Consider the following 17,141-nt stretch of genomic DNA (forward strand, 5'->3'; position numbering starts at 1 on the left):
TTGCATACCTTGCATCGGCTGCAATGTTTGAGTTTCTTTTGCTAAAACCATTCAAAAGTATACAGCAAAGGCATAACATCCGACCAGAGCTTTCATACAGGAGTTTATGTAGAAATTCGGAGTTAGTACTTTTCTGTTCTGATTTTGCATTCGATTATCCCCGCCCTATGATGCCGCATGCTATTTATATTGGTTCATTAACAGCAAGAACCCCAGACCCTCTTAGTCAGGTGAGTTTCTTGAAAATGTTTATTGTTATATATATATATATGAATTTCGATATATTCATGAATGTATTTCTTTTATCGGATATCGGTTAGGTCCACTCGAAAACGGAAACTGCGTAAATTTCGAAGTACTACGTATGATATGTTCTGTGTGAAGAACGGAAATTCCCAAATTTGCAGTCGTTTTACGCCGAACTTGGAGAACTGATACACTAAGTTGCTCTTTTAATACTTTCAGCTGAGAGTTTGTTGTTGTTTTACTTTCAATTTAGTTAGCGTAAATCACGCACAGTGAACTACATACGTGTAACGCTACTGGTTTGATATGATAGATTTCATTTACTTTTTCATATAAACCTGCTTCCGTGGCCCGGTTTAATGACTCGGAAACCATATTTCAAAATAACCAGCTTTAACTTACTAGTTTATGGCAATCGTCCAATGCATGCGACAACTTTATATTTTTTGTTGTGTGCATATATTCGTACTGGTGTCGTATATGCTGTATGGAACTAACTTGCATTATTTTACATCTGTCACCGTAACGCCACAAGTTACAGCGTGCCGTAATTTTGCGGTATTTTAAGGGGTATTTTCATACTACCATATTTGGAAATGCGAATTCCAAATATGGAATGATTACGCCCGTAAGCGTCCTCTAATAATAAAAACAAACATGGCTGCCACCAGGATTTGACCGGACTCCATGCAAAGAAGTTCGCTGATTCTGTTCTAAACCTTTTGAATTTCGGCATTTCCATGATGTATCCTTGAAGGGAAAAGATGTATAATAATTAGGTTATTACGAAGATACCTCAAAGTATGCACGAAGACAGTACTTCGGCAGTATCGACCGACGCGCAGCGGAGGTGGATGTGACAGCGTATTATTATTATCTTCGTAATAACCTTATATTAATTCGATCGTGGCGGAGTGCTTGTCTACCGATTATGATTATTCATTACATGAACATTTTAGCGGTAAACTATTATTTATTATACATTTATTCGCAGTATCCGAACACAGTATTATATCTGTTATTGCGCCCTCACCGATCACATGTTAGGTTATATTAAACGTTAGGTTATATTAAATAAATATTTTGACGTGGAAGTACTTTGTAGATGACAAGCCTAGAGTAACTAACATATTTAGATTCAGCAAACACGGCATTGCTGCAATAGTTGCGAATCTAAGTTACATTTACAGAAGTGTGGTTTTAGTTAGATTACAAGTCTACTAGATTATTTATTTTATTAAACATGTGTTATTGCGATAGCTGATAGCCTAATTCATGCTGATCGATTTTGTTTTCATGATAGATGATCTAAATTACATATATATCACAGTGTAAACAAAATACTATAAATACTAAGTAGTGAAATGCAATACTTGATTTGATGGCCATGTAATTTTCAGAGAGAAATTTCAGATCTTGGTTGTTTATAAAGATCATGTGCACTCATGGGTTACTGCATTGTTCTGAAATGGTGCGTATCGACCGAGTTTCTTGCGAATGGCAAGTCGGTGGCGGGTAACTAGTAAAATTTCTCTAGTCTGGGATTCCGACCCTGGATCTACTACCTTCTGACAGTCGGGAACGAGTCGGCACGTACCGAAACGTGTGTGTGAGCGGCCGGAACGAGACGCCACGTGCCAACAAAACTCGATCTAGGTCCTCATATAGAGTCGGGCCGAGGATTACTGCCTGGCAGGTCGGTATGAGCCGAAATCACACTCTCGGTTGTGAACTTAAAAGAAAATATATGTAATACTAGTATGAACTAGTATGACTTGTTCCTGAGAAATACCAATATGATTACGTGTTTCTTAGTCGTACTAAATCTAAGCTCGTGACGTTAGTTTTCGGTTGGTGATTTATTGTTAATATTACAAGTTTTCGCATGTCGCATTCAAAGCACAATGTTTTGCTGAGAAAAAATCTGCTCTCGCGAAGTTAGTAGGCAGTTATAGAATGGCAAGCGCTCTGGGTTTTGACCTCGGTGAAAACAAAGGTAGAAGCTCTCAGTTATTGCGATAGCTGATAGCCTAATTCATGCTTATCGATTTTGTTTTCATGATAGATGATCTAAATTACATATATATCACATTGTAAACAAAATACTATAAATACTAAGTAGTGAAATGCAATAATTGATTTGATGGCCATGTAATTTTCAGAGGGAAATTTCAGATCTTGGTTGTTTATAAAGATCATGTGCACTCATGGGTTACTGCATTGTTCTGAAATGGTGCGTATCGACCGAGTTTCTTGCGAATGGCAAGTCGGTGGCGGGTAACTAGTAAAATTTCACTAGTCTGGGATTCCGACCCTGGATCTACTAGGCTTCTGGCAGTCGGGAACGAGTCGGCACGTACCGAAACGTGTGTGTGAGCGGCCGGAACGAGACGCCAAGTGCCAACAAAACTCGATCTAGGTCCTCATATAGAGTCGGGCCGAGATTTACTGCCTGACAGGTCGGTACGAGCCGAAATCACACTCTCGGTGGTGAACTTAAAAGAAGATATATGTAATACTAGTATGAACTGGCGGTCGATGGAAATAGGTGTTGTACGTAGTAATGACAAATAAAGAGATCGACCAATGAGGGCAAGATTTCGGTACGAGCCGAGTGGCTTATTCAACATATGTAAGACAGCTACTAAATATCACACGTTTGATAAAGAAAGAACTTCAATCGTATTGTGCTTGATAAATTCACCTGCAAAATATTGCGTTGATGTTAATTATAGATCAAAATTATGCAGAATGACTTGTTCCTGCGAAATACCAATATGATTACGTGTTTCTCAGTCGTACTAAATCTAAGCTCGTGACGTTACTTTTCGGTTGGTAATTTATTGTTAGTCTTACAGAGTTTCGCATGTCCATTCAAAGCACAATGTTTTGCTGAGAAAAAATCTCCTCTCGTGATGATAATAGGCAGTTATAGAATGGCAAGCGCTCTGGGTTTTGACCTCGGTGAAAACAAAGGTAGAAGCTCTCAGGAAACTGTTCTTTGGGTCTGTGTCTTTCGAGTCTCTCCTGAACAGTACTGAGCATATCTATGCCCACTGAAACGTCTGGACTGGTTCGACAACAAAGAATTGAAATTTTAATAAAATATAAAACTGCACATGTTAGACTTAAAAGCAATGGCCAATTTCTATTTGATGATAGCTACCAGCTATCAGGACAGAAATCGTTTTTTTTTTCGGCACGCGCCGATTCGGTCCTCACCGTTCACATACACGTTAACGCCACTATAGACAAACACACCATTTCCACCAATGCCTTGCAAATTTCATATAAAATACACAAATATGTTGTGAATAATTAAACCATACATTCGTCGTGCATTTATAACACTAAATATGAACACTTCCAACTATAATTTATACCAGAACTGTGACGACCAACCTGTTTAAGGCCATGATACCCAAAAGCAGGACCGTAACGCCCAGCAATCAATCTAATATCCCTTTCCCCGAATAACCGTCGCAAGAGTGGATATCTAGAAGTACGCATAATAAAAGTTGAACGGAAATCGATGTTTTCTCAGAAATTTCCGGTTTTTTTAGGTTGGACCCAATGAAAGGAAATGTAGTTATTCCGCTGACGGTTACGCGACGGTTAGACTTTCGGTTATCTGACGGTTACGCAACAATTAAGCACGATTTTTCTTTCTATCCGATATGTAACCGGAGTCGGAAACACGTGATTCCAAGCAGTGTATCAAAGTGAAGTGCATGTACGCCACATTTTGTCACGTGATATATTGTTTGACCACTGCTCTTATCAAGGACGTCAGGCAAAAGTGTTGGGTCAGTGATACATTCTGTTTTGAAATATTTGTGGAATAATGGAAATGTAAGTGTATTAGTTACATGTTCCTTCTTTCACGGGTAACTAGCTAAAATAATAATTAATAATAATATATGTAATAGATATACACACAAACTGTGTCACTATATCTGTATTTAATTTCTTCCCCAATTTGACACGTACGGGGTGAATAGAGAAAGCCGTTAGTTATCAATATTTAACTGCGCCGTCACCGACGGAGAACAATTGCGCGTGCTTCCCCTGCGGGATTGCTTGTGTGTCTGTGTTCCGCTATACAGAAGAAACTCCGCCAAAGGACTATAAAATACTAGTACACGGGGTATGACACACCGCGTACCAGCCTTCTCGTTCGTGAACATTATTTATGGTATTCGTTGAGGACGGTCGAGCACCAAATAACCAAAGCCTCGTTATTTTAGCGTAAAATAGTACATAATTTGTATGTGCTGGTAAAAAAATCGTAATGAAATACAGTAATAAATCAAATTACTCATGTACATACTGAAAAACATTGCTTGATCGATCCTATTGTTCAAGTTATCACACTCTGACGTCGGCGTACAAATATTGTTTAAAATCGCAATTACTCGGGGAGTTGGTTGTAAACAAGATACAATGTATAGATAGCTGGAGTACTGCGACGGTATATCGTTTTTTTTATCGCCGTAAGAATATTTCACCTGTCATCGAAAATATAAATATTTAAATATGCACAAAACGGCCTCTACGCTTCTGGTGACAGCGATACTTCATGAAAAGTGACCGCACAGTAGCGATTATTGAAGTTTCTAGATTGAACAACAAACACTCGATATTGATAGTGAATTATTTTTTCGAATAACTTAAGATTGTGTGTACCTTGTTCTATAAACGGCAAAATACACTATAACACGAAGAAGAGCATGGTACACGTAAACAACGTTACGAGCGAACACCTATTGGTCAGCTTGAGTCGTGTCATACCCCGTCTATTTATTTTGAAGAGCCGGTTAAAGCGTACCACAATTCGAACGTTTTTAAAAAGCATTGCAGTCTAAACAGGGCGCAAAACCAATACGGTGTGAAAACATGGTACCACAGTTATGCGTGTAGTACTGCTTTTTTTCGTATTGTAATATAATATTACTAATAACTTATTCTAGCCAAGAAGGACAATATTCATGTATTATTTCTAGTATTATATTGCCTGGTATCCATGTATTTATGCTAATTGTAAAACTGCAACCGAGTATGCAAGTAAATCGGCAATGTATTTGCTATATAGCCTTGCATAACTTGTAAACTAGCATTATAATAGTACATGTACTACATAACCGTATATTACTTCTAAATGGGCATTATAGTAGTATATTAATGTGCATTACTTGTAAACGGGCATTGTATTACTACATAACCGCACAATGCTTGTAAAAGAACGTGTATTACCTGCATAACCATGTATCAATTAATTGTATTGGCTAAATAATACTTTATTTATAAATAATACTTTACGCCAAGCGGATTAAATAAAAATACTACATTCTTGTACAAAAAGAAAGGAATACAGAATAAGGTACGATTTGATACAAAAGTGATAAAAAAGTTGACATCGTCTCATTTGCCACGTGAGAACAATTTGACGGTAAAAACAGCTCTTGTCTTTACAAATATCTGCTGTATTCATGATTTTAAATAATATGGTTACATTACAGGGATATCTCATGCACTTCAAAGCAATATATGGCCGCTGAAAAAAAGCTTAAATTTAAACAGCAGATCAGAACGGTTGGTCCAAATTTAAGCCCTTGAAACTAAATAAAATGCTTATCCTTGCTTAAATTTAAGATTTGAAATAAATGCTCGTCCATGTTTGAATTTAAGCTACATAATAATTATATAAATATATTAGTTTAAATGCTTAAATTTAAACATTCAAACAAACAAAAATCAACTCATAGAAGCTCAATAGCAAGCCTTACAATGGTCACATTTGCAATATTTCTATGTTCTAATGTTTAAATTTAAGCATTGCTCAAGAACAATGTTAATTGTTTGGGGAAAGATTCCTGTTGATAATCTTAACTAACAGAATATATTTTCAACAAAACAAATAAAATAAATAATATAAATAATTAAGATAGAAAACCTAACTAATAAAAACAACACAACATAAGAAGTTAACAAATCAAATGAAAAATTCGATTGAACATCTAAGGGGAGAATTATTATGTGTAATTATTACAACGTTCTATGCACCAAATTTAATTAAACTTTGTTAGCGTCCCCTGAGAATTTTGTAAACAGCTACATCAATTATGTGATTCTTATATTGTTATAATTTAAATATATGAATCAGTTATCATTGGAAGCTCTAACTTCCACTTAAAAATTGTCAATCTATTCTCCGACTTTTGTTTATTAGTTACACCCATAGCAATGACAAACCAAGTAAAACAAGTATATTTTTCACTTTATGTGAAGAGATTTGATTGCTGTGATGAGTCGTATTAGTTTATCTTTCGTTTCATCAAATAGACTTATATCACAGTGTCAAACGTTTCCTAATACAACATGAAACAGAACAAAATATAATCGTTAATGAACAGTATATTTATACGGCAGTTTATTTGTGTTCATTACCCATTCATTCGATGGGTAGTGTATTATATGCCATAAAATATAAATGACACATGGAATGGCTTCACATTAAATAACATGATACAAACCACGACATGTTTCACCGTCCCACTCTTTCGATTTGTAGCTGAATATATGTCACAGAAACACGAATAACACATAGAATGGCTTCACATTAAAGGACAATATATTCACTTGAATGAAGCATTGAATGGTTTCACATTAATTGAAATGACAAAAACTACAGCAAAACTCATCGTCCCACTATTTTGATGTACAGTTGAATATATATAAATTACGCATAGAATGACTTCACATTAATTGATGGCATGACATTAACCACTACATGGTTCACCATTTCTCTCTTTTGATGGGTAGATGAATATACGCCGTAGCAACATAATGGACGCACAGAACGGCTTCAAATTTAAATAACATTACATGACATGGTTCACCGTCCAACTCGTTCGATGGATAGTTGAATATATGCCATAACCGGTAAATGACGCATGGAATAGCGTCACATTACACGAAATGACATGAACCACGACATGATTCACCGTTGCACTTATTTGATGAACAGTTGAATATGATCAGTCACCAATGCGCTTTTGGTAGAAATTTGACGCTTGGCAAAACTCTGCAGAAAACCTTCATAGACTGAGGAAATCTTTCCTCTTTATCTTTTTCACCTGTGTTAGAAACTTGTTTTTATCAGATGTTTTTTTATTCATGATTATTTTTGGGAGACATCAGGGGATTGTGTTGTCACTTCAACTCAGGACACGCTATGCACGGATGGTCCATGTTCGATAAATTGCACAAAAACATGCAGATCACAAGATTATATCTCCAAAATACAGCCTCCTTTCAAACATACTGAACAAAAGAAATTAAATGAATTGCTTTGCACAAGAAATTGAACGTAATTCAAAACAGATCAAAGTAAAACGACATAGCCAAAATGGTTGCCGAAATCCACAACAAACTAATTTTGGAGAAACAGCTGTGTAGAAGTAATAAATGCTGAGCAGGTACATATTTTTAGTCAATAGAATAGTAAATAGGGATTTAAGGATGACTTCATTTTGTTGGGACCAAGTCTTTAGATTGACAATTTTGAATTGGTGCTAGTCCTTTGGCCTGGCAGTTGTTTTTTTGGCACGTACGAGGTTGCTTAATTGTGAAGGACAATCTTATTGAGATTTATTCGATACTAAAATATTGAATGGTGCAAGGTGTATTGAAGTATGACTGAGTATAGTAAAATATGCTCACAAAACACTGAGATTTAAGGATTTAATTCAATCCCTTTTTAAATAGTATGACACTATTGCATATATACTTCTTGCATGTAGACTTTTTGATGAGAATTAGCTATGGATACGGGTTGGTTACAAGAAACACACTTTATTTAAGAAAAAGGACAGCCATACCAAGTATGAATTACGTATTAAGTATGAATTTAAACTAAATTTGTTCACACACAGTTGAGATTCGATTCTGGAATGGTGAAAATATGTGATTTTAATGCACTGTGGGACATAACATGGATGCCATTCAGCCACCTTGATTAGAATCATGAAATAAATATGTGTGCATATGTCTGATATAATGTAAGAAGTTTGAACCAGTTATGTATATGATGTGATACATATGTATGAATGAACACACAGTTGGGTGCATGCCAATTCATGAGTCCCTTATTTTGAACTGCATACAACCTAGGACTAATAATTATGGACATTCTTGTATTACCATGCATTGTGATTTCAGACAATTTCTAAAATTGATAATGAAGATCCCACTTTATAAGAATCTATAGTTTTTGTGAACAATTTAATATTCACAATTCATCTTTAAAGATTCAATCCTGTACGACTACTAACCAAACGCACTGATAATGTTCATATATTCTGTTGGCTAATTATGTCAAAATATATTAATCACGATGGTTACAGTGAAATCATTGAATTATTGTATTGGTAATAAATGGGGTCAAATGGATTATTCATATACAGCGACATGCACCAGTTATTTTTATACAGTTATATATATTTATGTTTCAAATGGTTGATTAAATATGTGAATTTAACCTAAATGTTTCAAGCAGAAAAAGTAATTTACAAAGATAGTTCTTTCTTGTGATTATGTCCAGCTCGTTGTTAGTTCCAGCGACACTTGTTGACGAGTTCAGAGGCGTCGACATGCATTCTTTCAACATCTTGGATGCGTCACACAAAACTCGACAAGCTTCTGCCATAGCGCGACATTTTGATGACGCAAGGCCCCATAGGACAGTAACAATTATTTAATCACGTATAGTAATTGTAATTTGGACAACATTCACTTTCTCCTACATATAGTAGCTTATCTGATGGGTACAAACTGGGCATATCCTGAGATTAATGTCATAATACAGCCACATATCAATTCACTACTAATGTTCGGGATATTATATTACCTTGGCTAGGGTGTTTTGTTCTGCATGAATTATGATAATGCGACACAAGACAAAATTAGAATAGTGAGCTCAGATCATACCACTAAAGGTAAGCCTTTTGTTTTGTGCATTGGACTGGGACTTTGATTGACGCCGTCAAAATGGCCGCACTTTCTAATACCAGATGGATCGGTGCTTTTGTTATAGCGTGTGTGATCTGCCCAGTCTTGTGCAGCAATATCCTAATTCTCCCTGGCGCCCCGTTCGGGAATTTCTACATTACTATATCGAGATTTGGAGAACTGCTGGCCATGAGAGGTCATAACGTTACCGTGTTGATAAATGATCTCTACTACCAAAGATTTGCAGGACTGATCAAAGAACAACGAACATTTATGAATTTTGAAGACTATGAATCCGGCTTCAATGAATTCCCCGATGCATACAACCGAGTCACAAAAAGTGCACATATTGCACTAACAATTTCTGAAATACTTCGCATTTTTGATGTTTTGGCAGATGAGACGGAGGCTTTTATTCAAGACAGTAACAGCATAAAACGCTTGAATGCCGCGAACTTTGATCTAATTCTTGCTAATGCCTTTAACCCAGGCTTCGCTCTAATTGTTGATACATTGCGTGTACCGTTCGTCAGTGTCTCCACCATGAGAGCTTTCCCGATGATAGACGATTTACTTCATGGTTTGACTTCAAACCCTGCATATGTACCAGCGGTAAAAACAGGATACTCAGATGAGATGACGTTTCCTCAGAGACTGGGCAATACATTTGCATACCTTGCATCGGCTGCAATGTTTGAGTTTCTTTTGCTAAAACCATTCAAAAGTATACAGCAAAGGCATAACATCCGACCAGAGCTTTCATACAGGAGTTTATGTAGAAATTCGGAGTTAATACTTTTCTGTTCTGATTTTGCATTCGATTATCCCCGCCCTATGATGCCGCATGCTATTTATATTGGTTCATTAACAGCAAGAACCCCAGACCCTCTTAGTCAGGTGAGTTTCTTGAAAATGTTTATTGTTAGTTATATATATATATATATATATATATATATATATATATATGAATTTCGATATATTCATGAATGTATTGCTTTTATCGGATATCGGTTAGGTCCACTCGAAAACGGAAACTGCGTAAATTTCGAAGTACTACGTATGATATGTTCTGTGTGAAGAACGGAAATTCCAAAATTTGCTGTCGTTGTACGCCGAACTTGGAGAACAGATGCACTAAGTTGCTCTTTTAATACTTTCAGCTGAGAGTTTGTTGTTGTTTTACGTTCAATTTAGTTAGCGTAAATCACGCACAGTGAACTACATTCGTGTAACGCTACTGGTTTGATATGATAGATTTGATTTACTTTTTCATATAAACCTGCTTCCGTGGCCCGGTTTAATGACTCGGAAACCATATTTCAAAATAACCAGCTTTAACTTACTAGTTTATGGCAATCGTCCAATGCATGCGACAACTTTATATTTTTTGTTGTGTGCATATATTCGTACTGGTGTCGTATATGCTGTATGGAACTAACTTGCATTATTTTACATCTGTCACCGTAACTCCATAAGTTACAGCGTGCCGTAATTTTGCGGTATTTTACGGGGTATTTTCATACTACCATATTTGGAAATGCGAATTCCAAATATGGAATGATTACGCGCGTAAGCGTCCTCTAATAATAAAAACAAATATGGCTGCCACCAGGATTTGACCGGACTCCATACAAAGAAGTTCGCTGATTCTGTTCTAAACCTTTTGGATTTCGGCATTTCCATGATGTATCCTTGAAGGGAAAAGATGTATAATAATTAGGTTATTAGGAAGATACCTCAAAGTATGCACAAAGACAGTACTTCGGCAGTATCGACCGACGCGCAGCGGAGGTCGATGTGACAGCGTATTATTATTATCTTCGTAATAACCTTATATTAATTCGATCATGGCGGAGTGCTTGTCTACCGATTGTGATTATTCATTACATGAACATGCCAATTTAGCGGTAAACTATTATTTATTATACACTTATTCGCAGTATCCGAACACATCTGTTATTGCGCCCTCGCCGATCACATGTTAGGTTATATTAAACGTTAGGTTATATTAAATAAATATTTTGACGTGGAAGTACTTTGTAGATGACAAGCCTAGAGTAACTAACATATTTAGATTCAGCAAACACGGCATTGCTGCAATAGTTGCGAATCTAAGTTACTTTTACAGAAGTGTGGTTTTAGTTAGATTACAAGTCTACTAGATTATTTATTTTATTAAACATGTGTTATTGCGATAGCTGATAGCCTAATTCATGCTGATCGATTTTGTTTTCATGATAGATGATCTAAATCACATATATATCACAGTGTAAACAAAATACTAAGTAGTGAAATGCAATACTTGATTTGATGGCCATGTAATTTTCAGAGAGAAATTTCAGATCTTGGTTGTTTATAAAGATAATGTGCACTCATGTGTTACTGTGACATTGTCCTGAAATGGTGCGTATCGACCTAGTTTCTTGCGAATGGCAAGTCGGTGGCGGGTAACTAGTAAAATTTCACTAGTCTGGGATTCCGACCCAGGATCTACTACCTTCTGGCAGTCGGGAACGAGTCGGCACGTACCGAAACGTGTGTGTGAGCGGCCGGAACGAGACGCCACGTGCCAACAAAACTCGATCGAGGTCCTCATATAGAGTCGGGCCGAGATTTACTGCCTGACAGGTCGGTATGAGCCGAAATCACACTCTCGGTGGTGAACTTAAAAGAAAATATATGTAATACTAGTATGAACTAGTATGACTTGTTCCTGAGAAATACCAATATGATTACGTGTTTCTTAGTCGTACTAAATCTAAGCTCGTGACGTTAGTTTTCGGTTGGTGATTTATTGTTAATTTTACAAGGTTTCGCATGTCGCATTCAAAGCACAATGTTTTGCTGAGAAAAAATCTGCTCTCGCGAATTTAGTAGGCAGTTATAGAATGGCAAGCGCTCTGGGTTTTGACCTCGGTGAAAACAAAGGTAGAAGCTCTCAGTTATTGTGCCAACAAAACTCGATCTAGGTTCTCATATAGAGTCGGGCCGAGATTTACTGCCTGACAGGTCGGTACGAGCCGAAATCACACTCTCGGTGGTGAACTTAAAAGAAAATATATGTAATACTAGTATGAACTGGCGGTCGATGGAAATAGGTGTTGTACGTAGTAATGACAAATAAAGAGATCGACCAATGAGGGCGAGATTTCGGTACGAGCCGAGTGGCTTATTCAACATATGTAAGACAGCTACTAAATATCACACGTTTGATAAAGAAAGAACTTCAATCGTATTGTGCTTGATAAATTCACCTGCAAAATATTGCGTTGATGTTAATTATAGATCAAAATTATGCAGAATGACTTGTTCCTGCGAAATACCAATATGATTACGTGTTTCTCAGTCGTACTAAATCTAAGCTCGTGACGTTACTTTTCGGTTGGTAATTTATTGTTAGTCTTACAGAGTTTCGCATGTCCATTCAAAGCACAATATTTTGCTGAGAAAAAATCTGCTCTCGTGATGATAGTAGGCAGTTATAGAATGGCAAGTGCTCTGGGTTTTGACCTCGGTGAAAACAAAGGTAGAAGCTCTCAGGAAACTGTTCTTTGGGTCTGTCTCTTTCGAGTCTCTCCTGAACAGTACTGAGCATATCTATGCCCACTGAAACGTCTGGACTGGTTGACAACAAAGAATTGAAATTTTACTAAAATATAAAACTGCACATGTTAGACTTAAAAGCAATGGCAAATTTCTATTTGATGATAGCTACCAGCTATCAGGACAGAAATCGTTTTTTTTTCGGCACGCGCCGATTCGGTCCTCACCGTTCACATACACGTTAACGCCACTATAGACAAACACACCATTTCCACCAATGCCTTGCAAATTTCATATAAAATACACAAATATGTTGTGAATAATTAAACCATACATTCGTCGTGCATTTATAACACTAAATATGAACACTTCCAACTATAATTTATACCAGAACTGTGACGACCAACCTGTCTAGGGCCATGATACCCAAAAGCAGGACCGTAACGCCCAGCAATCAATCTAATATCCCTTTCCCCGAATAACCGTCGCAAGAGTGGATATTTAGAAGTACGCATAATAAAAGTTGAACGGAAATCGATGTTTTCTCAGAAATTTCCGTTTTTTTTAGGTTGGACCCAATGAAAGGAAATGTAGTTATTCCGCTGACGGTTACGCGACGGTTAGACTTCCGGTTATCTGACGGTTACGCGACAATTAGGCACGCTTTTTCTTTCTATCCGATATGTAACCGGAGTCGGAAACACGTGATTCCAAGCAGTGTATCAAAGTGAAGTGCATGTACACCACATTTTGTCACGTGATATATTGTTTGACCACTGCTCTTATCAAGGACGTCAGGCAAAAGTGTTGGGTCAGTGATACATTCTGTTTTGAAATATTTGTGGAATAATGGAAATGTAAGTGTATTAGTTACATGTTCCTGCTTCCACGGGTAACTAGCTAAAATAATAATTAATAATAATATACTTAATAGATACACACACAAACTGTGTCACTATATCTGTAATTAATTTCTTCCCCAATTTGACACGTACGGGGTGAATAGAGAAAGCCGTTAGTTATCAATATTTAACAGCGCCGTCACCGACGGAGAACAATTGCGCGTGCTTCTCCTGCGGGATTGCTTGTGTGTCTGTGTTCCGCTATACAGAAGAAACTCCGCCAAAGGACTATAAAATACTAGTACACGGGGTATGACACACCGCGTACCAGCCTTCTCTTTCGTGAACATTATTTATGGTATTCGTTGAGGACGGTCGAGCACCAAATAACCAAAGCTTCGTTATTTTAGCGTAAAATAGTACATAATTTGTATGTGCTGGTAAAAAAATCGTAATGAAATACAGTAATAAATTACTCATGTACATACTGAAAAACATTGCTTGATCGATCCTATTGTTCAAGTTATCACACTCTGACGTCGGCGTACAAATATTGTTAAAAATCGCAATTACTCGGGGAGTTGGTTGTAAACAAGATACAATGTATAGATAGCTGCAGTACTGCGACGGTATATCTGTTTTTTATCGCCGTAAGAATATTTCACCTGTCATCGAAAACATAAATATTTAAATATGCACAAAACGGCCTCTACGCTTCTGGTGACAGCGATACTTCATGAAAAGTGACCGCACAGTAGCGATTATTGAAGTTTCTAGATTGAACAACAAACACTCGATATTGATAGTGAATTTTCGAATAACTTAAGATTGTGTGTACCTTGTTCTATAAACGGCAAAATACACTATAACACGAAGAAGAGCATGGTACACGTAAACAACGTTACGAGCGAACACCTATTGGTCAGCTTGAGTCGTGTCATACCCCGTCTATTTATTTTGAAGAGCCGGTTAAAGCGTACCACAATTCGAACGTTTTTAAAAAGCATTGCAGTCTAAACAGGGCGCAAAACCAATACGGTGCGAAAACATGGTACCACAGTTATGCGTGTAGTACTGCTTTTTTTCGTATTGTAATATAATATTACTAATAACTTATTCTAGCCAAGAAGGACAATATTCATGTATTATTTCTAGTATTATATTGCCTGGTATCCATGTATTTATGCTAATTGTAAAACTGCAACCGAGTATGCAAGTAAATCGGCAATGTATTTGCTATATAGTCTTGCATAACTTGTAAACTAGCATTATAATAGTACATGTACTACATAACCGTATATTACTTCTAAATGGGCATTGTAGTAGTATATAAACGTGCATTACTTGTAAACGGGCATTGTATTACTACATAACCGCACAATGATTGTAAAAGAACGTGTATTACCTGCATAACCATGTATCAATTAATTGTATTGGCTAAATAATACGTTATTTATAAATAATACTTTACGCCAAGCGGATTAAATAAAAATACTACATTCTTGTACAAAAAGAAAGGAATACAGAATAAGGTACAATTTGATACAAAAGTGATAAAAAAGTTGACAAACCTGCTTCACAAAACTTGACAAAGATTGGAAGCTAATACATTTAATTTGCATAGTTGCCACATCAAATATATTTATATGTTACGTGAACAGGTGTAAGTGCTTCAAAACGATCGTACCGAATTGTTGCCTTTTTAGGAATGGACCGAATTCGTCGAATCGGCTGTAGAAGGAATTGTAGTATTTACACTGGGTTCACAGGCTAACATCGGCGAAGACTTGGGAAAAGCAACAAAGTTTGTTAAAGCGTTTGCCAGATTGCCGCAAAAAGTTATTATGAAATACGAGGGGAATCCACCAAATGGCCTTGGCGAGAACACCAAACTTAGCAGTTGGATTCCACAAAATGATCTTCTAGGTAATAAATAGACAATATAACTTTATTAGTTTAGCAGTTTTTATTTCTTCAAACCAACACAGGAATCAAAATTTGCGTATTCAAGGCACGTTTAAATGCCACAGTAATCTATTCCAACATATATTTATTTGTATGTTGATGTAAAATCACAGATACATATATTCTTCGCTGTAACATTGGTAAAAGGTTGTGCGATCATTTCACATATTTTCAATATTGAGACTAAGAACAAGTAACACGTGGATATATCGTCTAACGACTATTCGTTATTGAATTCATTACATAGAATATATGCAATATGCAGAACGTATCAAGGTGATATATTCTATACATATTAAAAATTATCAGCTAGCCATTTATAGATTGATCAAACACCATTATGATTGTTCTGACTTACACCATATGTTCAATAGGTCACCCAAATACCAAAGCATTTATAAGCCACGGAGGTATCAATGGAGTAAACGAGGCTATCTACCACGCAGTGCCTTTTATTGGCATGGCGTTATTTGCGGAACAGTTGGAGAATGTAGAAAGACTCGTTAACAAAGGAATGGCAATTTCTTTAGATTCAAAATCCTTCACAGAAGATGATGTCTACAATGCTGTAAAAAGGGCGATTGAAGACCCTAGGTAAGAGGTTCTTACTGACCGACTGTTAATCAATAATATGTTATAATTAAAATTGTAACTCCATGGGTCTTTTTGAAAAAAGGATAACTTGAAGATTGCACACATACTGATTTCTAGCACAAATTATTTTTTCGTAGGTACAAAGACAATGCCGCTAGATTATCCAGTATCCAGAGAGATACTCCAATGCCTCCAGGAGATACAGCTGTATATTGGGTTGAACACATTTTGAAGTTTGGCGGTGATCACCTCAAACCAGCATCCCTCGAACTAAATTTAGTCCAGTATTTACTTCTCGACATTGCCGTGTTTTTACTGATTGTAGTAGCCATTGTCATTATTATTTCAAAGCTAGTAATGAAGCAGATATTTAAAATCTGTTGCAAACTAACGGATGTCAAATTGAATAGAAAAAAACAACAGTGATAAAATTAATTAGGAACGCGATATGCAACTAGTTATATCAGAGTGAGCGTAAGGTATACATATTTCCAAACTATATGAGAATGGTTTCTAATATTATATATTCGCCATTGGCCGCCGAGATTTTAGCAAGAGAACCACGTGACTTGTTTTTGTCCCAACCCTATATGGTTACAATCATGAACACCATCGCGCCTACCGTTACAAATACCATGGTTACATGGGTGAAACGAGAAGTTGCCTTGTTCACAATAAACGGAAAGAAATAAGACAACATTGGTGAGAAAAAAAAGTTGCGTGGCCCTCACGCTTTTCAACTAGAACTCAAACAATGTATATTTCAACAAGAACTTAAAATAGGTCTATTTCAACGAGAATTCGAACAATGTCTATTTCAACTTGACATCGTCTCATTTGCCACGTGAGAACAATTTGACGGTAAAAACAGCTCTTGTCTTTACAAATATCTGCTGTATTCATGATTTTAAATAATATGGTTACATTCCAGGGATATCTCAT

General features: G+C 36.5%; 1 protein-coding gene across 1 annotated transcript; it reads left to right on the forward strand.

Moving 5' to 3' along the window:
* The first annotated feature begins 9,294 nt into the window (after nt 1-9,294).
* LOC102809864 (UDP-glucuronosyltransferase 2B4-like) lies at nt 9,295-16,625 on the forward strand. Its single transcript, XM_085505261.1, has 4 exons — nt 9,295-10,152; nt 15,347-15,566; nt 15,980-16,199; nt 16,337-16,625. Exons 1-4 carry the CDS (start codon nt 9,295-9,297, stop codon nt 16,623-16,625), a joined length of 1,587 nt encoding a protein of 528 aa, XP_085361387.1.
* Nucleotides 16,626-17,141: the final 516 nt, after the last annotated feature.

The sequence above is a fragment of the Saccoglossus kowalevskii genome, chromosome 11 (assembly GCF_978046115.1).
Source record: "Saccoglossus kowalevskii chromosome 11, keSacKowa6.1, whole genome shotgun sequence".
Classification (NCBI taxonomy): domain Eukaryota; kingdom Metazoa; phylum Hemichordata; class Enteropneusta; family Harrimaniidae; genus Saccoglossus; species Saccoglossus kowalevskii.

Bases quoted from the DNA above. Each gene is read 5' to 3' on its own strand.
- LOC102809864 (XM_085505261.1), top strand. From the start codon at position 9,295: ATGGCCGCACTTTCTAATACCAGATGGATCGGTGCTTTTGTTATAGCG. The intron at 10,153-15,346 runs GTGAGTTTCTTG...TTGCCTTTTTAG, and splicing joins CCCCAGACCCTCTTAGTCAG to GAATGGACCGAATTCGTCGA. The intron at 15,567-15,979 runs GTAATAAATAGA...TATGTTCAATAG, and splicing joins TCCACAAAATGATCTTCTAG to GTCACCCAAATACCAAAGCA.